Raw genomic sequence first — 23,983 nt, 5'->3', positions numbered from 1 at the left:
TGCCTTTTGATCCAGTCTTTCAACTCACATCTGGCTTTTACTCATCTTGGCTGCTTTCTTCGGTCGAATCAACGTTATACTTAACCTTCTTAACTGTCCTTCTCAGTCGCCCTGGCAAGTCGGTACCTTGAACAGCTTCTTTTCTGTCGGACTGTTTGTGTCTAGCAGCGGAGGTACCACTTGGGGCTTGTTTGTCTGCTGAAGGTTCAACGGACTTTCCATTGACCTCCTTAGTACCATTTAGCTTGTTTACGATGTTTTGCAGTGATTTGCCCTTTTTTACAGCGCGACTCGGTTTAGCTCGAACAGGAGCAACTTTTTTGTTTTTCTCACTTTCGCTCTCGGAGCTCTCGACGAGATCGATAATGGGAGCAAGCGTCTTTTTTTCTTGCGCCAGCTGGTGAAGGCTTCCCGGCGGAATAGGGAGGGTGTGTATCTTTTCCGGCTTGGTCTGCGGCTGAAGCGAATTTAGCGTAAGTTTGTTTAAAACAACCTTGGCCTTCTTTTCGGCGGATGCCAAAGTCTTTTGCGTGTCGCCGTCGTGGCTGGTCGCTTGGACGTCAGTTTCCACAGTCGCCTCCTTGCTTTTTTTTACGTCTTTGACAGCATCAGTCGAGGCCGGCTCGACCTTGCTCGTTGTCGCCTCGGTTGGTGTTGCTATAAAAATATAATGATGCTGGGCGGAGTAAGGAGCGACAATGCCGTTACGCTCCTTATGATACTGTATAACTTTCCGTTATAGTAAATTAATAGTCAAAACTTAATAAAAATGTTGACAGAGCTACAATAAAAAATCGTAGTGAATATAGCAGACAAATTTAACATAATTTTATTAAACAAATCGTAAGGTAATTATTTTAGTTAGACAAAAGCTTATAAATTTTAACGAAGTTCCACCATTTACGTAAGACTTTCAGTCATATTTCGGACCAGCAAAAAGGCACACATCTAGGTTGAAAACTTATTTTGTAGATTCAGAAACAAAATACGACCCTACCGTTAAAAGTAGGGCACATTTTTAATTTATATTTTTAATACCTATGTCTTTTTTAGGAGCGACTGGTGTTGAATCTTTTATCATTTTCGCGAAAGTTGATCTGGCAAAGGCTGATGCAGATTGTAGTTGGCTGGAATCCTGTTGATTAAACGTAATGAACAGTATCAAACTGTTTGTATTTGTAATATATACATAAAAAATTACTATAAATAGACACATTTATGTAATAACGTAAATATATTTAGCGTTAAGTTTATTTCGACTTTTATTTATTTTTACAGACTTGCGACAAAGCATAGGTGAACGATCAAAAGGTTTAACTTACCGAGGCACTGGCGACGTCACCATTAGCTTGACCAATCAAGGCGCTCAGGACGACTTCGTTCGATTGAACTACACTGTAGAAATGCTTCATGAACTAAAAACAAGGCGATGAAAATTATTTAAACTTAACCCAATTCAGTTTAAAGTCAAAGCAAGGCTACTTACCCGTGTTTCGAACCACTTGAGTTGCAGAAGGTTGTTTTTTAGTTCCTTCTCGGCCGCGAGTCGCAAATTCTGCTGTCTTATCTGTACCTCGAGCGCGAGCATGCGGATACTTGCTTCCGCCATGTTTCGGTACATCGGTAAAGGTTTCTGTCACACGGAAGCAAGTTTTCAGTTAGAACTCTTAAATTTTGATAGAAATTTTAATTTCGGCAACTTGAAGCGGGGATGCAATATCAAGAATAAATATACTTACCAAGGTTTCCACCAACTGTTCTATGTCGACGTTTTTGAAAGATGCAATTCGTTTGGTAGCTTGTTCTATCGAGTACGAGGCCTGAGTTAACAAAAATAGAAAACAATGAGTCATTTTTACATACAACAAAAAATAAAACAATATTTATGGGCCACACATTGGACTTCTTATACGGTTACCAATTTAACCTTAAATTAAGAGACGCTCACAGCCAAAGCTTTAATATCTACGCTTTTCTGATGTGTTTTAACTGCCTTCAGCACACATGCCATTTAATATTTCTACAAGTCGTACTTTCACGCGTTAAACGGTTGGCAATATTTCAATGGTGGTGTTTGCGTGTGCTGTGAAACCACTTTTGAATGATACACAGCGACGTTTTACTGCAACAGAAAAATCATAACAAAAACCTTCATCATGACGTTCAAGCACGAGTTGGCTGTCTTCTGTTGGGCTACGGGGAGAAGTGGCATGCAGGGCAGGATTATTTCGCGCACGTCGCTCGCGTTTAAGGCCGCAGATCGTCCTGGACCTCCGCAGTTCGCGTGGTATTGGAAAAGCCGGACCAGGGGCGCGGGAACGACGCCGGTGTCGAAGTTAGGCTGGAAGAACTTGAGATTGGCGATGTTTGTCCCGGCGGCGCCCTGCTCGACAAAGCGTTGGTCGATTTCCATCTGCTGCTGCTGGATGTGGAACTGCTTAATCGCGTGGGTCGACTGCTGTCGGCTCTGTAGCGCCAAAGTGTCGAGTTAGAGGAGTTTTCATTGACAACACAACACGGCCCTGAGAAATGCCTACCACGATGTGCTCTTGTACCGAAAATGCCTACCCTCGAAAACATTGCCTTGAGACCGACGGTCCGACGTGTACACGTATCGGTACAATAACACAACGTGGTAAGCATTTTGGTCATAGTGCCGATCAGCATATTATTTCGAAATGATTAATTACTTTTAAGAAAATTTTAAATGAAAACTGTAGTGAACTCATCCCAAATGCTTAAAAGCAAATATGTATATTGTATGACTAACATACCCTTACACAGCATGTGGGTCTAATTTTTGTGTTAATTGGTATATTTATTCTGTTTTTTAATTCTTTTACGGAAAACAAAACACAATCTATCGGACGTGTTATGCTTTGATGCAACGAAAACGTTACGAAGATTAAATTGGCGGTCGTAGTAGGCTTTAAAAAACTTATATAATTTGGCAAGTAATCCGAATACTTGTACACAGATCATCATCCAAAACACATAAAAAATGTTTTAATATTACTAAAGTGGTGATATTGAATACAGAACTCCCAAACATTAAACCCCCCCAAACAACGTCTTGTCGTGCCTGCAAAATTAAATAATAGTAGTGCTACGAAAAAGTATGAGCTACCTTCTTCTCAATGAAAATATCAAAGCCATAATATTCCATAAAATCGACATTTCGCAATTTACAGACGTTTCAGCAATATCTCATGCCATCATCAGTGTAAAAATCAAGTGAGGATAAAAGCGATAAAACATAAAAAAGGAAGAAAAAACGCAGCGAAAAAGGGCGATGTCTGTAAATTGCGAAATGTCGATTTTATCGAATATTATGGCTTTGATATTTTTATTGGAATTACTAAAAAAACGTGTATTGTGTTCCAATACCTTCTTCTCGTTTTCGTATTCCTCCCAGGCGGCTTTCCTCTCCTCCTCCGTGAGCGCTTCAGTCTCTTGGTGATCCAGAAGGGAGTCGTGTTGGTGGTAGGAGCAGATCAGCTTCTTCGTCGACTCGCCAACCAACAACTCGGCGAGTAGTTGATCCTTTACAAAATAGAAAAAAGGATGAATGAAAGAAAGTATAGCGTGATATTTTGCTTTGTATTTTTGTTGTTGTCATTCACATAGTTTAAGCTCTGTCAAACGCTTCACCCATAACTAGGGATGTTCAAAAAGTTATTCTAATCTAGAATAATATTTTTTGAATCTAGAACAACCGAATTCTTGTTTACGTTTAATTAATTATTTACCTTTGATTTTTTGCGGTGTTTAAATGTTTGTGCACAACTACACAAAAAACATGATATAAAAATCAGGTTGTTGTCCCAACCTAGTTTTTTGCATATTTAGTAGGTGAAATGCAACACACTAAATTCTTCTCAAATTTAGTTCGTTTTATAAGCTGTTGTTGTGTTTTAGTTTTACTTTACTACAAACGTGATCCGTTAATAAGCCCATCAATTAATATGCTACAAAGAATACAAAGGTAATACTGCCAGTAATAAGTTATTATAACTTGTAACCTGGCTGAATATATTGGCCTAAGTTGACCTTGGGTAACACCGTAGCGCATTTCTCCAAGGCAAGCACATTTTTTATACAAATGCAACTTAACGGCTTAAAGGAAATTGCGATTCTCTTTACCTGGCATTACATGTTAGGTTTGTTGTCTAAGGTTTATTGATGTACGTCACGTTGTTGTTGCAGTTGCCACTAAGTCAAGGCAATACATTTTACACGATAATTTACTAAGGTTAAAATGTAATGTCTATCCTGTGCAGAGTAAATAATTCGTGCATTTAGACCGAGAAATACCTGTTGGCCGCGACATACCAGTGTACCCCGAGAGATTCTTAAATGTATCTCGAAACGTTTTGCAAATTTGGAAACTTACCTAATTGTATTACAAACAGACATGCAAGCAACAATTTAAGACTTGGACGTACACTTAATATAATTAGGGAATTGGAAATGTTATGCTATTACCCAAACACTATGTCGTGTATGGAGGGCGATTGTCAATCTGTAATGTTGTTTTTTAGTATGCCGCAAGCTATGGAAGTTTGAGAACCGCTGATTAGGACGCTTTAGCGCTAGAACAAACGGCCTTAGCCAAATATCCTTGTTAACTTAAAAGTACTGGCCCGTGTGATCGACATAACATTTCTTAGAAACCCACCATACACACCGGTCAAAATAATAACATATGAGATCTGTTAAACCTTGGGCAAAGTGTGGGCGGGAAGATCTTTGTCGTCATCGGGTGCCGGAACAGCGCTGAGGGTGTAGAGTTCCTGTAGGTCGTGAGCAGTGAAGTGCCGGTTTATCTGCTGTTCGTCCACCACCCTAAAGGCCAGTGACTGCTTGGTGACTTGCCGGTCGTATATCTTCTCTTCCATCGTACCCTAGCCGTACAAGAGGCTGTTGTGGTTCACATGTTCTCACTCACCGCGAATAAAGTGGACACTTAGCGGTTAAACTTCATTGAAGTTTAAAAAAAACTTTTCTGGATGGCGTCCCAGGTCTACTAATGGTTTCCTATAGTGCCACCACTAAGGTAGTAGAACCTTTTCTGGGGAGGAACCTTATAAGATATGTACTATGGATATGTACTATGTCCGATGGAAAATTTTTTATTCATCTTAAACTCGGTGGAGCTCTACTCAAAAAACGCTTCGCGAAGATAAAATTTGTAACATTATTCGAGCAAACTAAAGAAAATATATAGACATATTGCTGTACAATACATACATTAAACCCCTATATATTATATGACTCTAGCTATATTATTACATGAAACGTCTTTAAGTGAGTCCAAAGCTAACACAAATAACATAACATTAATTGATTAACAAAAACACACCAGGTTTAAATTACAAAAGCGAAACAAGCGCCAACTTAAACATCGTCGTGCAATTTTCAAGCCACTGGTGACTCACCTGCGCGATAAGTCGATAGACGTAGCACGTCTTGGTCTGGCCGAAGCGGTACACTCGAAAAATTGACTGGATGTCGTGCGATGGATTCCACGAGACGTCGAATATGACCACGCGGTTGGCCGCCACCAAGTTCACACCTAACGACCCCGCTTTGGTCGAGATAAGAAACAATCGTGCTCTGGAAAGAAAAATCATATATAATTTTGTTCATTGTTTGATTGTTGTACAATTTAATTTTGCAACTAGTCATTAACGATTTATTTTAATTTTACTCCAATCTAAAATGATCGTTGTTTTAAGTTCAGTACATTAACCGTAGTACACGGTGGTAGTTTGCTTTGCACAAAATATTTCCCCCTTATACGAACGATAGGACCGCCATAAATAATAAATGTAAATCTCACTGCGGGCCTAAACGTTAATAAAACGACTAAGTAATCGCCATTATGGAATTTAATGTCAGTTTGTGCTGTAATGGTCTAAGACTCTTAAAACAATAATTACTTACGCGAATTCAGTTTATACCAAACAAAAATACCTTTAAAAAGAATGCAATTTTAACTCATATCTCAAAGAGAAAAATAAAAAGAATGTGATAAATGGTAAAAAACGACAACCGACCTCTCGTCGGATACGTCGTTAAATTCGTTAATCCAGCGATGCCGCGATTTTCCCAACGACGAGCCGTCCATCCGAAAATAGTCGACGTTCTTGTACCAAGTCTGAAAAAATCCAGGTGGAAAGAGTTTGTCTTCCTCTTCCTCTTCAATTGACGCGGGAGGATCCGGATCCAAAGCGTCACGCGGCACTGCTTTGGCGGTGGAGATCGCGAGCGTTTGTTCGATGAGATCGAGGGACAAGAGACTCTGACTAAATACCAATCTGAAGTAAAAGAATTCCGTGCCGTCATGAATAGCGAAAAATACTTCAGGAAACACATTTCAACAGCTATAATAGGCAGGGTTAATTCAAATTTTTAGGTGAATTATTAAATTAATGGATTTTGCAAAAATGTTAAAATTACATTTAAGGTTAAAATCAAGGTTTATTTTTAACTTAAATTGCATTTTAATAGTGTGTATAGTATTTGACAAATATTTGACCTATTTGACGAGTATTTGACCGGTCATTTTACTGGATTTTATTTGACTGGTCGAATGCCCAACCCTAGTAAGTATATGTGAAATTCATCCAGATTGCAATCACGTTTACCAAATAGCACAGCCGCGAGATTAAAGTCGCGGCACGCGTAAGCTAAGTGTGGCCTTTAAATTGCAACGAATACACTGGACATATGTGCGGTAAACAACTAAAATGTCGGGTTACCTTGCACACGGCCAGATTCTGCTTTCAGCCGAGGCGTTAATGGGTGTTTAAACACTGCGAAGCGAGAATCTGATCTCTATAAGGAGCTTAGTTAAAAGCGGGACCTCAATTTAAAGAGGGTTAATTAAAAATACATGCTCACGGCTTTCTAGAATTGCGGATAGCACAGATGGAAGGAAAAAGTCATTGCAGCAAACGTACCATTCGAATAAGCGAGTATTTTTCAGAGCTCCAAGACAACACCACCGTGTGCTTTAAATTACGAAATATGAAACCATATCACTACTAGAGCGCGGGTAAGTCGATAATTAGATTTGAGTATAAAAGCATTATTTTGGCAAGTTGCTGCCGCACAAATTTCTGCTGCACACATTGCATGACATAATGGAGGCTAGTGTTAGTGAGCTTGCCAGCAGAATGAAGATAATGGAGGATAACCAAAATCAAATGTTTCTACTATTCAATGGTGAGCAAATAAATTGAAATGTTTCTTTTCTATGCCTAAAGTAATAAACGTTTAGAAAAACTTATTACCAAAGTAATAAACGTTAGAAAACGTTTAGAAAAAAGGTCAATATTATTTAAATACATGCCGAAATTAGAAATTAAAAGATTAAAAAAAATGACAATAAAAACATTTTAATAGGAAAAGAAATTTTTTTACGTCTAAAACTCTTAAAACACTTGTTCGGTTGATTTTAAACAAAATATACATGTTTATTTTGGATCATTTTAAAGCCGTACTATTGTCAGCCAACTAAAATGCGGCGTACATGCACAAATAATAAAATAGTCGCACAGTCTCGTTGAGTAACAAATAAAAAATAAGCTACACATAAGTATAGACAAAGCAGATCAAAAAGAAAAGATGTGCCTTTTATGACTGCAAATTAGGATTCGACTACAGCCTATGTAACAGTCACAATCAAGTTGCCTTATCGTATGTGTGCGTGCGTTTACACAACGCAAAGAGGTTAGATGCGATTTTCACGCACTGAAAACTTTTTCGAAAATTGTATTTGATTACTCGTCCACAGGTTTCTTCATCTTCATCATGCAGTGCGGGTTCGCGTTCCTGGAGGCGGGCTCCGTCCGCAGCAAGAACACGGTCAACATTCTCATGAAGAACCTCCTTGACCTCGGAATAGGCGCGGCTGCCTTTTACGCGTTCGGATACGCGTTCGCCTACGGCAGGCCGGGAAATGCCTTTATCGGCCACAACCACTTTTTCGCCTCCAACGTAGAAATACGCATAGTAGGTTTTGCTATATTTTCGTTGCCCAATAAAATACGACTGAAATCTTTGCAATCTGTTAAAATCACGAATGCTTTAAACTTTGGCAATTAGACAATAGCCAAGATCATAACAATGAAATCTCTTTTTACTTTTAATAATTACAATTTAACTTAGCCTTTTAACAGAAAAAACACTAATCGCGCAGATCAAGTCCAACGACACGTACGGCACCCACATTCGCTCCAGCCCGGAGAACTTCCACGCCGTCTGGTTCTTCCAGTACGTGTTTGCCGCCACAGCAGCCACCATCGTGTCTGGCGCCATGGCCGAGAGGACCGAGTTTTGCGCTTACATGGCGTACAGCTTCATACTAAGCGGCAAGTAGTTTGGTGGAACATGCCTTGAAATAACTGCTCTAATATAACTCACTAGGACTCACTAGGAATATACCTCAAGTGGTTCCCAAACTTTTCACCGGACTACTTTTCATTTCTTGAAATGACGGGAAATCACGTCAATTTTAAAAACGGTAAAAATTAAAAAAAAATACGGTACACTAATTGTCGCAACAAAATAACCGATATTAACCAGCGATAACAAGACAACGAATAAAAGATAAAATATCGAATAAAGTGTTTGCTTCGGTTGATACAATTTCCCTTTAATTTTCTCCAGGGTCAGCTAACCCAAGTTTGACAACCTCTGCTCTAGAAGTTGGATTTAATGCATTGAAACGAGACGCTGTCGTTTCAACACTTGTTTGTTAAAATCTTGTTTGTGCAATTTACTCGTAATCTAATTTTAGAATTTGTATTAAGCAATAATACGACAGTCTGTCCGAAGGCGATGTTTCCCAAATACAATGTAAGTCAGCTTTAGTAATCTGTCTTTTCAAAAATAGGCGGTGGGACACATTAATCGAATGATAATATTGCCGTCTTCCAAAACATTTTAAATGAATTCGTTTCCAGCATTCATCTACCCAGTGATTGCACACTGGGTGTGGTCGGAAGACGGCTGGTTGAACACTGGGTTGGACTGTGGGGTGAAGATACAGGATTTTGCCGGGGGTATGACAGTCCACGTCTGCGGTGGGGTGGCAGCACTGGTTGGTTGCAAGATACTCGGCCCAAGAGTAGGAAGGTTAGTGGTTCGAAACAATGGCCATACTTGAACTCAGGGTTATGGGCTACTTTGATCTGTTTAAGACGATGGTATCTTTTAATTTTACTGCAGAAATTGTTAGCGAAACCTCTTGCAAATTTTAAGGTTTTATGGAATGTCAGGCAAAAAAGTAACCTGCACGGCGAAAGGCAATTACGTACTTGTGCTATTTCGAACGTCAAACAGCCACAATGTTCCTAAATGTTAATGTTAAAGTTTCGGCCGAAGCCTGTCATCACTTAATTCTGTGCCTCATTTAGATTTTCCAATACCGGAACGCCGAAAATCATATCAGGCCACAGCATTACTCACATGAGTCTTGGGTGTTTTCTACTCATGCTTGGCTTTCTCTCATTCAACGGAGGTTCAGTGCAGCGAATATCAGGTAAGGTATCATTTTCAGCTTTCAAAAAAGTTGGCACAGCAAGGGTACTTTAGTTTTGGACGGCAAACCCGTTCATGGGTAAAACAAACCTAAATCAACCTAATTTCTAGGACAATGTTGTTAACTAGGTGCAATGTCATGTCCTAGGTACATTTTTGCCATGTTTTGGTCTATACGAGTAACCAATATTGTTACAAATGTTTTCAGGACCTGGAGACGCGACTGAAGTGGCGCTTGCCGTGATGAACACAATCATTGGAGGCGCAAGCGGCTGCCTGACGGCCGTCATTTGCGAAAGATTTCATCTGATGCGCAACAACATCTCACCAACCTGGTCTTTGCCCGTCGCCATCAACGGAGCGATAATAGGTTAGTGTTTTTTGCTTAAACGGGCGAAAAGAAAACGAACCGTTGATGCCGTATACTATTATAAGGCCGTTTTGCCGCAAAACACTAGTAGTGGACATGGTAATTTTTGCATGCGCCAAAATATACACGTACAGAAATGCGCACATTTCGCAGTCTCAAAATCATTGTACGTTACCAGCCTTAAAATATGTGGACCCGTCCTCCGAAAAATCAGATTACTGGTTCTCTTTGTTGTACCCTGCCCGATTACCGGTTCAACTACGTAAGCCACAGCCTGCAATCGGGCCTCAATATATTCCAAAAAAGTAAGGAATTGCCTACAGACAACGTTTGCGTTACGTTTTCAGGTATGTTGTCGCAGTGTTCCGGCTGCAACGACACCCAGCCGTGGGCCGCCATGATCATAGGAATAACTGCAGGCTTGACACTAGGGTTCGCCACACGACTTGTGGTGAAATTAAAGATCGACGACCCGGTGGACTCGGTTGCTATACACTTATGCGGTGGTAAGATCGATGCCTTGCCGGTGAATGAAAGTTTATCATAGAATTTTAGCCAACACATCAAATTGCCAGATTGGTAAAGGTAAAGAGAATAAGGTTTCACCATGTGATTGCATGCGGAAGACTTGATAAGTTACCGTTTTTTCAGCCTATTTTTCGGATTCAACCTCTCATATGGCCATATTTAGATATCGATAATTAAAAAAAAACTAATGAAAGGGTGGGATGAAGTGAAGGTTTCCAAGGGGTTTATTCTAAAAACAGCTGTCAACATGTTGCTTCTTTAGCTTTGTACGTGATTTTAGAATCGGCTTTCTGCCAGAGATCAACTAAATTTCCTTGAGTCGGTAAACAATGAACATGTATGTCAACAGAATAATTCAATTATGACCACCGCAACCGCAATATGTTGTAGTATTTAAAAATATTTTTTCGCAAAAGAGCACTGTAAACCAGTAGTTTTTTTAACTTTCTGGGTACCAGAACAATAAACAATTTTCTATCACACTTTCTCTTGAACAAATAATGTAAATGGTAAACACTTATACAGCATTATTCCTTTTCAGTTAAATAATCCTAATAAGTTTTATTTTAGGACTCGCATGCTTACCTGCATGCCTAATAGTAATTTGAACAGTTTATTTTCCAAAGTAACACAGATGGTTTTGCGGCACACTTGTGGATCTTTGAGGTACACCGGGGGTGGGCCTTGGTTAGTTTTGCACAATGATCCTTTTATTATATAGATCATTTTTCAGGTACAATATCCACCATTTTGACGCCATTTTTCGTAATCCGGGGCCAGGTGGACGAGAACGGAGATCACGTAGGTGGTATAATTTACGGAGGTCATGAGAAGGCGTGGTTAGGCCTTCTATGGAACATTCTCGGCTGGCTGGTGATCGTCCTCTGGACAGGTAGGCGAAGCGCGATTTTTTTGGCGGCAACAATAAGGTTGCTCTAAACCTTATTTACACTCACTTGGGGTTGAAATCTTATAAGAACAATTTATTTTACACAGGCACACTTTGTATACTTCTCTTTGGATCCCTGATGAAGTTTGGTCTCTTACGGATTGACAAGAACGTCGAGTTGATCGGTATCGACATACACGAGCACGGTGGCATAACATACCCAGAGATAACGCTCAAAGAGTAAGAGCTGCATGATGCCTCTTATAGTCCCTGGCTATTTATTATAGCATTCAATTAAGTTATTTTCTGTCTATTATTTAAGTGATATATTGAGCTAAAATGGTAGGAAAGAGGGCTAACAATAGCCTTGCAACTATTGGTTAGCGTAAAACCTTAAACTAAAACTTCGAAATATATACAGACCCTGCATAATTGTATACACAAAACCCAAAACATCATTTTGTTTTACCTGCTGAAACAAAAAACTTGCACACTGCCAGTTCACGCGTCTCGTTTGACGTTTGTGCAAATATAGCTACGGTTGTCCACTTGACCGGTATTCATTCAAATCGAGCGATAAAAAACTTGCAGTAGGGCGCAATATAGGGCCTCTCTTTAAAGTTAACAGAATGGTGTATTTACAGGGACAAACTAGCGCTGGAGTTCAGCGAGCAGATGTGTGCCGAGAGCAAGGTATCTGTGATATCCAACAACGTGCTAGAGCCACCCCCGTCAATTGAAGCTTGGGTGACTGAGTCGAGGCAGCCGGAAAGAGAGATGAGCGCCCAAACATAGTCGCTGTTGCTTTGGGTAGACTCACGGGTTTGGGAAAAGCACAATGCCATCGTTGCAAAGTGTTCAGCTTACGCTTAAACCGCTTATTGATCGTCAAGTGGGTATTCGCAACACGACCTGCGCATATGGAGATCTGTACATATGCTTTACGGTTGTGCTTCAACAGACAGGCATACGCAATATTTTGGTGTACAACTAAAATGCTTGCAGTTTTGTCGAATTTATCATGATTTTAAAGTGTTTTTGTCGAAGATTATGTGCTGCACAAATGTTTCTTGACTACATAATCCAGAAGCCATTATCTAGTTGTAATAAAAAGACTTTTCTTCTTGATCGGTACATATTATAAATCCATGTATCGTTGATGTAATTTACCTTTCGTTGTATCGCAAAAGTAAACGTAAAAAATTAGGTTTTGGCGTATTTTGATAAGGCAGGGGTCGGCAAACTTATTTTTCTCCCAAAATACTCTTTCCAGAGCTATTGAAGGCCCACTACGTAAAACCACTACGAAAACAGGGAAGGATCTAGGATTTTTGTTTGAATTGGTGACATGCAAATTTTTAGACTGACGTCAAAAAGTTACGTTATAATACAAATATTTTTAAAACGCCTGTTGTTTTCGAGCAAATTCGTGCGCAAATATGCAGCTAAAACCCAGTTTAATCGCGAATTTTTGTTTTGATTGGAAGGGCTGAAAAATATGTGATTCTTTAGTTAAACTCAGCTAAAACGATGGCATGGCCTGTAGGCCCCCTGAAGCAACAATGGGCCAACATAAAACTCACAACAGCTTTAAAAATACAGTAGGCTACAATGAATATTAAAAATAGCTCGCGGTCCACTAAAAATGGCTAAAAAGCCCACATCTGAGCCTTTCTGCCGATCACTTTGACAGGGTAACCAATATCATAACGAAATGTTTAAAAGAACAACTAAATGCATCGTTTAAAACAAAGCATAAACCCTAGAAAGACAAAAAATGCCAGCACCTGACACGAGTATCTCTACCATCTACTCGTACTATGGTAAATTTTTAAACTTAAATAAATCGTGTTGTTAAATGTAACGGTGTAAACGAGATTTGACTCACTAACCAATCGATAAAAAATGCACTTAACTTTTCGTGTCTAATCGGGTGGAAACGAATTTTATATAAAAACTTCTATCGAAAAAGCCATTTCTCTGAATTACCGTTATTTAAAATATTAGTGGTTATTTCCCGGGTTTCTATAAAACAAATACAAATTTGTACGTTTTGTTTTCAAATCGCCGTCAAAGAGTTCTGAAAACCGGAAACTGAATGAACAAATTCTAAGATGGTGTAAAAAACTTCTGCATGTAATTTCCGCATAACAATAACTGTTTTCTAATAAAAATGAAGACATTCATGGAACAATTCGACTTACACCTTGTCGTTACACTCGCGTGCCATTCTCAAGATCTCGAAAAGCACCATGATTTTGCTGCCAGCTTCAAATCTCTTGTAGGTGTCGCCTTCTTCAGCGAGAATATCCGAATACCAAGTGTCTGGTTCATCCGCCAAAGAGTTATTGAACTTGTCGGGCTTCGATTCTTCTTCTGAGTAAGAAATAAAGAAGATGGCCGTGAAGACAAAAGTCCTTTTGAAACTTATAACCATTCACATATTGTTATGTCAGAAAAAAAAAATTGTTAAATTGTCACACAATGCATATTATCTATTTCAAGTTTGTAAAAAAACACAGTGTTGTAATAGAAATATACACAATTCATATGTACTTTTAAATTAAATTGTTAATAAAACAAAAGATTAATGAAATATTTTTAACATAACAAAAGTATTACACCTTCGTCACTACTGCCGCTGTTTCCACCAAACACGCGAGATCGTGTTTTTCTCTTTTCTGAAAAATCAAAATAAAAGTCAGGAAAAAATGATATTACAAGAATATTTTCGATAGCGGAAAAATTAAATCACGTTATAGCTAGGGTTTGGCTTAACACTGGTCGAAAATATATAGTAAACAGAAAGCATGACGCATACATTGGGTAAATCTTTGGTCTTGTACCAAACGGGGAATGTTTTATTTTACAACAATATTATCAGCCAGGGCAAATCAACTCGTAAAGAGATATGTGACCAAAGTATACGAGCAAATTGTAAATTGTTTTATTGCTTGATATTTAGCCGACCACGCAAGAAGACAAATCACGTTGCTAACCTTAACTTTTAGAAATGGCTTAGTATTATTTATGTATAAACTCTTTCTAATTTAAATAATAAAAAATACGATGTAAATATGTCGCTACAACAACGACGAGTTTTGGCAGTTGACTGATTTTACTATACTGTCAAATTACAAAATATAATTTCTTTGATGATTACTAAAGAAGTGGGTGTAAACCTGTGGACCCCGAATTAACATATAAATGATCAAATATTAATAAATAAAATAATATAAGCCTTCAAAAAGCATTTGGTTAACTTCTATTTCACTAAAACAAGCATGTATTCATTTAAATATGTGTCGGTCGCATGTTTTTTTTTTTAATTCTTTCTTATACGAAAAATTGCCACCTTTCTGGTCTTCTATTCCCCTAAGCGGATATCTCGACGAGTTCTTGGCCCTCGTTAACGGTTTCTTCGCATCTGGAGAATCACTGTGATTGCTGTCCCAAGAGTCGGATGACGTCGCGTCTTCCTCAATTTCCTCTTCTTCTTCATCTCCATCTTCATCGTCGCTGTATTTTATTGGTTTCGACCTGAAATTCGGGAAAGACGTAAATTTTTAACAAGTTACATTTATTTATTTTTTTTGAGGAAACAAATCAGTTATTTTTCCCCATAGCTTTGACGAGAAAAAAAAAAAAAAAATTTGCGAAATCCTAAACTGATAAACCACTTCCGCCTTCGGGAAGTTTGATTAAAAATAAGAACGCATTTAGTTAAATCTAAACAAATTTAAAAAAAAGAAATCTTGGTAGCGTTTGCGCAGCCTCAAGTTTGTCGGCACAACTACAACTAGAACTCACTGCTTTTTAGGAGAACTCGTGGTTGGAACCTTGCAACCATTGTCACTCTCTTCTGAAGCCAGGTCGCCGTTGGTTGCACTTGCGGGAATTACCGGTTTGATTTCAGCGCCATCATTCCTGTGATTTTTTTAGCAATGTAACAAGACAATCATAAACAAGTGGAATAATACACAGAAAGCCATTGCAGACCCACCGAATCTAAAGATCATTGATGTAAGCAGGGCAGGCTAGAAAATAGACTAGCCTGCAGTGAGGTTCGAACTAACGACCTGCGGTCATACCGGGACTTAGTTGGTAGAGCGACGGTGGCGGTATTGTATAACCGCAGGTCGTTAGTTCGAACCTCACTGCAGGCTTTCGGTGTACTAATGGTACGTAAGCCGTAACCGTTGGTCAAATAACAGCTTCAGAAGGCTAGATCACAGTTGTTAACACACATATGTGTGTGCAACTGTGCAAGTTTCAAGTGTAATAGGTCGCATTTAAGTAACAAAAGGCAACGAATGCCATTAATAGTTTAAACTCAAATTAGCTAATTTTGTGTACACTCGTATAGAAATACACACGTTTTTTCTGTGGTATCATTGTCTTTTAACTTGAAGTCTCCGTCCGAGTCAGTAGAGCGAGCTTCTTCCACATCGGATTCGTCGGTGATTCTGTACATGAGCTCGATCTGAACAAACTCGATTTAGAACATAGCGGCGGGGGACGCACTGCGAATAACAACACTCACCTCCCGTCTTCTGGTGTGCATTCGCAACACTTTGGGATGAGTCCACACCAACATCAAGCTCTGGTAGTCAGAGAATAGACCATTGTCTTTAGAACGCTCAACCTGAAAAGTTACAAGCTGATTGTAGTTGATCGTATATCGGCGCATTTAGTGCGGTGATTTAAACGTGGGAGTATGTATTACATGGATTAAGGCCAAACAAGTAACTGAGCAGATGGTGCCTTAATATAGTATTTGGCATTACTCCAGTTGATACTTGGCTTATTGCAGTAGTAGGTCAAATTGTTATCGCTTTGAAAGCGTATTGCAAAATTGTTTCTATTTATTTTCATGTTATGTTCTAAAAACCTTGTTTTGTATATATAAATCTACTTGAACTGTTGTGTTAATAATAATCCCCTCACACTGATTACGACAGTGTCGGATTGGATGCATTCTACGGACGTTGGGCGTCCATTGTACCAATTACAGGAAATAACGAATTAATAAGAAAAAAGGTTACCTGACTTCCCATTAACCGCCCTTAGAGTTAAATCCCAGTACTAATAAAAAAGTAAAGTCCCGGCTGTATTTCATAATTAAAATACACAACAACAGCTCTTTCACCTGAGCCTTCTTGGGTGAATTAATCTTAAATGTGACACTACTAATCTTATGCATTTGGTCAAAAGAGCAAAAGCTTACCGCATTGGAGTCCGATCCGCGATTCGTGCAACTGTCCAGATAATGTCGGTAGAGCTTAATCTGCAGAGGACTAAGTCGAACCTTGAGGATATACTCGTGTTTCTCGCAGAGGTATTGCGCCAAGGCGGTGTAATCCTTCCTCTGAAGTGAAAAAATATCAATAGTTATTTGGTTTCTGTCTTGGTTACAGCAAGGGTTTAGCCATTTGATGAATATCAGGATTTAAATTTACCACTCGCATTCAATGGGATAATGTTGATGAAATTACGCATAACAGGAGTGGCTTTCAAATAAAAAAATGTGTTCAATCGAAATAACCAATATTTTCTGATCAGAAATCGTACAGTGGTAGACTATGTACGTAAACACCTACGAACGACATTAACAAGAACTTATTTTCAACAATTCAACAAAAATTACCAAATTTAACAGTTCGAAAGGAGCGGTTCGGCAACAGCAAGATTCATTAATTAAAGAAGCCCTCAAATGTACATTTCGTTCCGTGAAGGATCTTTTGATGAGTACCTGTACAAATCCAGAGAGCATTTCGTGCAGAATGTGGCATCTGTTCTTCATAAGGCGAACGTCGTACTTGTTCGAGTCCTTGTGCTGGCCGTTGATGATCGGGTTCACGAAGCGGTTGCGGAACTCCTTTATCGAACCAAGCAGGTCTTTTTTGACAAAGTTTACCATGCATTGATCTGCAGAGGAAAGCGCAAAAATATCGAGTCGTTTTAACACGTTTTTACCGAAGTACAAGTAAAAACGGACAAATTGCTATTGGACTTACATTTTCTTAATTAAACACCTCCTTATCTTTAGAATCACATATGTATGGCTAAAAACATCAACAATAACATTGCTTTATTTAAACTTAAAAACAATAGCACAAAGCTGGTTTTATAACGAAGAACCAGGTCTATTTCTTCAAAAGCAATAGTATATAATAACCATAAACTCTCCAACTTAGCAAATAAATATCGACGGAAAGTTAATTTTATCAAAATACCATTTTCTACCGCAAGATTTGAATTCATCGCCCGCCTTTCATCCATTCTCGCACATGTAGCATGAAAGTTAAACCTGCAAATAGACTTACACTCGTTAAGGTTGTTTTGTAGAGGCGTTCCAGTAAGCACAACCCTTCGTTGCGACTTTAGCTGATTCATAGTTTTCGAGATATTGGCTTCAGAATTCTTTAGCTTGTGTCCTTCATCGCAAATTATTATGTCTGGACCTAAAGGTGACAAAATAGTGACACAAACTTAATTTACATCAAGTAAAACGCCCCTATGCTGCATTCGTGACCGTCAGGATCCTACACGTTATGCATAAACTTCATTATGGCGCATTTCGAATCCTAGTAGATATACCTTGCAGCAAAAACTATGAATCAGTTTCATAGTAAGAAAGTAAAGATTTGCAAAACTATTTATAATTACAAACTAAACTTTATTTAATTATATTTTGCTTTATCTCGTCGGTCATGTTTGATTTACACTAACGACAGTGTGTATGCAACACGCCTGATAACGTGACTGAAGACGCAAAATATGTACGACTTATTTTTCGAGATCTTTCTGGCATGTGTTTTTTTCTTTAAAGAGATCCCCAATGATAAGGGTGCTGTTTACGAGTCAGTTTACCTTCAACGGAGTATATTTATATTACATGTATATATAAATTTACCGAGTTTGGTTATTTTATTCGGTATAAAAATCCACGCAAATAAGGTTTTAGTTACGAACAGTTCGCAGCAGGCTATTTTGTTTCGTTTTTCGCTTGCTTTACCAGCGAGCATCCTTAGTCGGTAGGGCGATGGTGCCGTTACTGCCCAAAGTGTGAGTTTAAACCCATAAAAGGCTAGCTTTCTCGAGGCTTGCCTTCCTTGCAAAGAAATGCTTAATGAGCCCACATATTTTGCCAGGCCTTTCCTAAGGCACCAGATGTACTACTGATATGCGTGCTGTTATCGTTGGCAACAGTACGACTTCACAGGTATATACAGGAGGTAAATGATATTTCACACTAGGGATGTCATTTTTCAATGATACCAGAATAGAATATGTAAAAACTTAATTTACTACCTGGGTTTAGGAGGGCCTCTTGAAATAACACCCGATACGGTTTGTGTCGAATAATTTTGCCGGTGGCCAGCAGACGGAACAGGTCGTAACCAACGACCATAACACCACCTTTTTCCTGCCAGGTCTTTAGCGCTTTCAGTCGCTCTTTTTTCGTTGTGTATTCGGTCAGGTTGTACAGCTGAAGAAAAAAAAGCAGTTAGAAGAACCACGTCCATACCAATCTAACCCAGATTGCCACAAATTAATAATAATAAATTATTCATAAACCAAAAAAATACAAAAAATAATCACTAATGTCAATCCCAAATCGCCTATTTTTTTGAATAGTGGACAACTGTTCATTCTCTATTTGCATCATGACTTATCATCTAGCCACTACATGCAGTTTTAAAATAAATAGGAATTGCTATAAACGAGTTTTTTAAACACAGAACAAAATTACCTGAACAGGAGTCTCATCAGGAACCCATCTTACAAACTCAGCAATCCAGTTCAACAAAGTATTGAGTGGCGCAACCACCAAAACAGTTTTAAAAGAAAGCTCCTTGCAATTCAGAATTGTATGAACCACGGTGATGGTCTAGAAATTTTAGTGCGTGTATTTTTTATTGTAGAAATAACATTTTTTGTTATACAAATAACATTTTTTGTTAAAGTAGGGTATTTAGGAGTAATATTTAGACTGTGGTTTTTAATTTACCATGAAAACCAATATCAGTAAAATAATTAAGTTTTGATTAATTATAAGTCACTACTAATAAAACAAATATACACACTACACAGTTCTAAATAAAATGCAAGATTTTGAACATTTTATAAAATGTAACATAGCTGAAGCACTTTAAATTGGGTTTTTGTGCACACTATACAAGACTTTTTGACTACAAGATGTGTGTTTTAAAGCTTGAGTCGCTGATTGAAAACAAAGAGTATAGTAACATTATAATCACGATTAGTTTACTGAGGCAAATATCACAACTGTATTGGTTAAGACAACGTTGTGTGATTTTGCTTAGTTTTCTGCTAACTTTCCATTTAACATTTTTTTTTTACTTTATAATTTTAAATTTAGCATTTTTAGTTTGTGTTAGCTTTTATGCGGCCCCTCTGTTGGAAATTACTGTGCATTCAATATCAACAAATTTACGCAAAAAAATTTATTTCATTGACACTTTTGACATAATGAAAATAAAATTTATTACATATTTAAAGTCAAATTAAATTAGAAAAGAGTAATTAACTATTTATGTGTCAATAGATAGAAATCGCTCTTCTGGTGTATACAAAGTACTAAAACGAGAATGTGTTAGCCAGCTTATATACTAAAAAAAAACCTGTAAAGTTTTTCCCAGTCCCATGCAATGAGCCAGAATACAACCACCACCAGGCTGCACATTTGCAACAGCTGTGCTCTCGATCAAATTGTCCCACATAAACTGAATTCCTTCCACTTGGTGAGGTTTCAGGTGAACTGTGATACGTGGATGAACCTATTAACACAAACACATAATGATTCTCAATTTATAAATATAATTAGCTTTCGGACAATAAATACACACAAAGAACAACAAATACTTTCATGAAATTTGTGATATTTATCTAAATAAACCTTTTTTTTTCTTGTGATGGCAGTATACAAATAAAGTTGGCAGTCAAAACACTATATATGGCACAGAAAACTATGAATTTAAGCTGTTATTAACACATAGCACACATGTGGAATGTGGCAATATTAGAGACATTCGTATAAACTGTGCACAACATGCTACTACCAGAAAAACATTGACATATAGAAACTTAATCATATACTTATTCCAGCACTTTTGTATAATAGTAAAAAAATCAGAAGTAGACGAGGTTACTGAACTAAAGTAGAATAAGTAGTTTCACTAAAAAGCTGGAAACATTACACAAAGTTACATACTTCTACCAGAGGTTCCTTTTGCAATATAAGACGTTTAGTAACAGGAATGGGATCAGACCCCAATTCATCTTCTTCCAAATCAACTTGAACACTCTTTTTTGATGCCAAGTCTTTCAACCTCTGTCGTCTCATCTCCTCTTGCTTTTCCGCATCCTACAGTTAATAAAGGAACTTGTATGGTATTGTAAAAATAACACCAACCTCCATTATTTGGGTAAATTAATTTTATTTAAACTCTGCATTTATAGTCATTTAATAAATTGCCTAGAAACCAAAAGGAATGAATAAGTGTCAAACACTAGCTCAGTTTTTGTATAAATTAATTTAAAAATTGTTTTCAAAATATATATTACATTCAGAAATAAAATATAATATATAACCTTAGTTTCTTCCCTAAGATCATCAGCACGAAGAATGGTACGAATCCTTTTTCTGCCACCAGGAGTTGATTCATTATCCTTTCCACCTTTTTTGTTCTTATAATAACAGTTTTAAAATTATAAATCTAAATATATTATATACACACAAAACATAGCACACAAATTTTAATAAACAATTTTGAGGAACATTTACCTTAATCTTTTTCCGTGTTTTTTTCACTGGAACTGGAAGTGAATCAGAATCAGAGCTTCTCACAACAGCTCTTGTCCTTTTGATGTTCTTGGTAGGTCTTACATTGCACTAAATAAAAAAAGACAAAACCACAATAAATATTAAAAATGAAATTATTATTAACATTCTCTGATTACCCTGCGTTTCGGAGGTTTTTCTTGATCTGAAGATGTTACGCCAGATTCAGATGAGCTATCCTTTTCATGACCTAAGCCTTTTTTAACTGCTATTTTTTTGTTATAATTTTTCTTTTTTTGATGTCTTTGTTTAATGCTCTCATCAGAATCAGAGTCTGACAAACTGCTGCTTTCTATATATTTACTTTTCTTGGATGTATTTGTGGCCTGAAACAAATAAAATTAGATTAAATATAAATTTCTTACAAAAGTAGTGTGGAATTTTAGGATAAATTGTAAAACAAATAAACTATATTTTTAAAATTACCCTTGTCCGTTTGACTTGTATCTGGTTTTCATCTTTGGTAATTTTCAAAGAAGATTTACTTTTCTGTGTGTCTGGTTCACATTTGATATCAATATCACTGTCGTCACTAATATTATTTTTCCGTAATGGTTGAGGTTTTGTCTTAACCATCACTTAATTTATGACAAAAACTGCTAAAAGTTGGGTGTTTTCACTATAATAATTTCCTAAAAACTCTGAAATCACAAGGTAAAAACACAATCTTGCAATAAAGTGTAGTACAATTAGGAAAAAGTTATTACATAGTTTGATCCATCATTAAATGCAGTTTTTAAAAACAGTTCAGAGAGTCTCTGAATTTTGAAAACATTAGGTCAATTTAACTATAGGCACTGTCATGATGTGACAAAATTTTGTTTTAAAAGTCAGTTTTTAGCATTGCGGTCTTCTTGATAGAGAAAATATAACTTAATGACAATATTTTCAACTGTGACTCCTTCAATTGCAGAAATCAAAAACCAAGAGCCTACACCATACACAAGACAGGGTATGCCTAGGTTTAATATTTTAAGGGAAGTGAAAAGCATATCATCGCTTGTCAAATCTTCAGAGGGTCTTTTGGTACAGTGAAATTTTATCAATGGCCAGCATCCAGTCCTTAAAATGTGATAATTTTCATCATCCACCTTCCAGTTAAAATGTGATTTTCCTCTCAGGTCATCTACCACATCTCTGTACTTTACAAAGTATGAAGTCCAGTATGGATAATCACGCTTTCGCAAATGTTCAGTCAGAACTTTTGAGGAATCAACTTTTGAAACACATCGCTTAAAACATGTCAAACCATGTCCAGTGTTAAGTAGATTTAAATTGACTGTTTTTAGTATCATTAATGACTTTGACTTGCATTGATCAATAAATCCCTTCATAAAAACAATACTTTGGTGAATTTTAACGTCTTGTAAATTAAAAAAAAAATTACCTTTTCCACAAGTTTATGCAAAACTTTTATGCGCTTGTTCTAACTCAGCATTCACATATATTGCTCATATTATATATACATCCATATATGACTTAGTTAAATCATTGTGGATAAATTTGTGTAGACTCAGTGTTTATAGAAAATTAAGTAAAATTATTATTCATTAAATAAACTTTGATATTACTTAAATACTTTTTTAAAACAATCTTTAATTTTTTTTCAAAGGTCAGGGTTGAAAGTTTGCACTTATCCAATATGAGTGCAATTTGATTAAAACAACTAATTTTGTTTCATGCACCTGCCAGTCGGGTGAGTGGGCATCAATATGTTAACAGCCAAGACTACAGTTGAATTATTGCAGATTGCGCTCAATAATGCTTGTACAACTACAACAACAAATTTTACATTGAGTGAATTGTGCATTGTAATCATTTATATGTGTTCATGGTTCCCATAAACCATAGAGACTAGCCATTCAACTTAGTAAATGCACAGAAATTAGGACCAGGTTAAATTAGTGGTGGAAAAAGGACAGAAGTTTACAGACGACAAAAAAATCAACATTGAAAGCTTAAAGCCTTATAAAGTTGCATAAAGAGTCTTGCTTAAAGCTTTAGATCACAGATTTTCTGTTTTAAAAAACATTTTACTGAACATGACTACTGACCAGTTGTAAAATTTTGATTTTCATTAATTATTTATCAATTAGCAAAGTTTGGCACTGGTTTAGAATCCTACCACAATGCACATTATTTGGGAAATTGGGTTAGGGTGCAGGTTATAGCGTTTGGGTTTGGGTGGGTTAAGCATATTATTATTAAATAATACTGAACCTGTCCCACCCACACCCAAACACTAACCAACACCCTAACCTAATGTTATGCCTTGATTTAATAAATGTTTGAACGCTGTGGTAGGATTCTAGAACCAGTGCCAAAAACTTTAAATTTATGATTTACGAAAATACTTATCCTTGATCGTGAATCTGTTACTAATTTAGATTATACAATATACTTTTTATAATAATCTCAAAACACATTCAACATCTAGAATCAAACCAAAACATCTAGATCTGATTAAAATAATCTAGAATGGTAACTATGAGCCGAACGCCCATAATAATTAATAACGCTGTTCTTGCGTCACGACTAACTATAAGTTTTAAGTTATTAAAAAAAATATTTTAGAAATCGCAGCAAAATATATTTTTGCGGTGTTAAGTAAATGCCTTTCAGCACACTCCCGATTGTATTATATGATTCAATGTAGTTCGTATAAATTACGCGGGAATTTAACCAACAGGTTTCCACGCCGCCATTTTAGGGCAATAATATTTACATATTTTCGAATAGGCTACATTCGACACTGGTAAAAATATAGGTAAGGATGGTG

General features: G+C 37.1%; 3 protein-coding genes across 3 annotated transcripts; 1 reads left to right on the top strand and 2 right to left on the bottom strand.

Annotated features, from left to right (window-relative positions):
• Nucleotides 1-21,836, bottom strand: LOC146160595 (transcriptional regulator ATRX-like). Its single transcript, XM_083383730.1, has 27 exons — nt 21,631-21,836; nt 21,324-21,530; nt 21,148-21,255; nt 20,955-21,050; nt 20,575-20,727; nt 19,985-20,140; nt 19,093-19,230; nt 18,651-18,828; nt 17,663-17,800; nt 17,089-17,264; nt 16,564-16,704; nt 15,880-15,981; nt 15,713-15,819; nt 15,147-15,263; nt 14,692-14,876; nt 13,961-14,017; nt 13,541-13,712; nt 6,060-6,320; nt 5,439-5,616; nt 4,722-4,904; nt 3,388-3,543; nt 2,150-2,467; nt 1,740-1,820; nt 1,487-1,633; nt 1,323-1,415; nt 1,039-1,135; nt 1-657 (listed from the first exon to the last, which is right to left on the bottom strand). The coding sequence occupies exons 1-27, from the start codon at nt 21,778-21,780 to the stop codon at nt 38-40; spliced, it is 4,515 nt and encodes a 1,504-aa protein (XP_083239856.1). The 5' UTR covers nt 21,781-21,836; the 3' UTR covers nt 1-37.
• Nucleotides 7,149-12,131, top strand: LOC146160596 (putative ammonium transporter 1). The gene is made up of 10 exons (XM_083383537.1): nt 7,149-7,230; nt 7,802-8,019; nt 8,207-8,378; nt 8,973-9,144; nt 9,426-9,550; nt 9,758-9,919; nt 10,267-10,425; nt 11,181-11,339; nt 11,444-11,576; nt 11,981-12,131. The coding sequence occupies exons 1-10, from the start codon at nt 7,149-7,151 to the stop codon at nt 12,129-12,131; spliced, it is 1,533 nt and encodes a 510-aa protein (XP_083239663.1).
• A 10-nt stretch (nt 21,837-21,846) lies between the features above and the next one.
• Nucleotides 21,847-22,708, bottom strand: LOC146160594 (uncharacterized protein C15orf61 homolog). Its single transcript, XM_083383729.1, has one exon. It carries the CDS (start codon nt 22,536-22,538, stop codon nt 22,035-22,037), a length of 504 nt encoding a protein of 167 aa, XP_083239855.1. The 5' UTR covers nt 22,539-22,708; the 3' UTR covers nt 21,847-22,034.
• Between the last annotated feature and the right edge of the window lie 1,275 nt (nt 22,709-23,983).

The sequence above is a fragment of the Ascidiella aspersa genome, chromosome 3 (genome assembly GCF_963924565.1).
Source record: "Ascidiella aspersa chromosome 3, kaAscAspe10.2, whole genome shotgun sequence".
Lineage (NCBI taxonomy): Eukaryota > Metazoa > Chordata > Ascidiacea > Phlebobranchia > Ascidiidae > Ascidiella > Ascidiella aspersa.
This window is presented reverse-complemented; position numbering and strand designations above follow the sequence as displayed.

Bases quoted from the DNA above. Each gene is read 5' to 3' on its own strand.
- LOC146160596 (XM_083383537.1), top strand. From the start codon at position 7,149: ATGGAGGCTAGTGTTAGTGAGCTTGCCAGCAGAATGAAGATAATGGAG. The intron at 11,340-11,443 runs GTAGGCGAAGCG...TATTTTACACAG, and splicing joins GGTGATCGTCCTCTGGACAG to GCACACTTTGTATACTTCTC. The intron at 11,577-11,980 runs GTAAGAGCTGCA...GTGTATTTACAG, and splicing joins CCAGAGATAACGCTCAAAGA to GGACAAACTAGCGCTGGAGT.
- LOC146160595 (XM_083383730.1), bottom strand. From the start codon at position 21,780: ATGGTTAAGACAAAACCTCAACCATTACGGAAAAATAATATTAGTGAC. The intron at 18,829-19,092 runs GTAATTTTGTTC...TTTTTTCTTCAG, and splicing joins CTGATGAGACTCCTGTTCAG to CTGTACAACCTGACCGAATA. The intron at 15,264-15,712 runs GTGTGTATTTCT...AAAAAATCACAG, and splicing joins AATGATACCACAGAAAAAAC to GAATGATGGCGCTGAAATCA.
- LOC146160594 (XM_083383729.1), bottom strand. From the start codon at position 22,538: ATGAAGGGATTTATTGATCAATGCAAGTCAAAGTCATTAATGATACTA.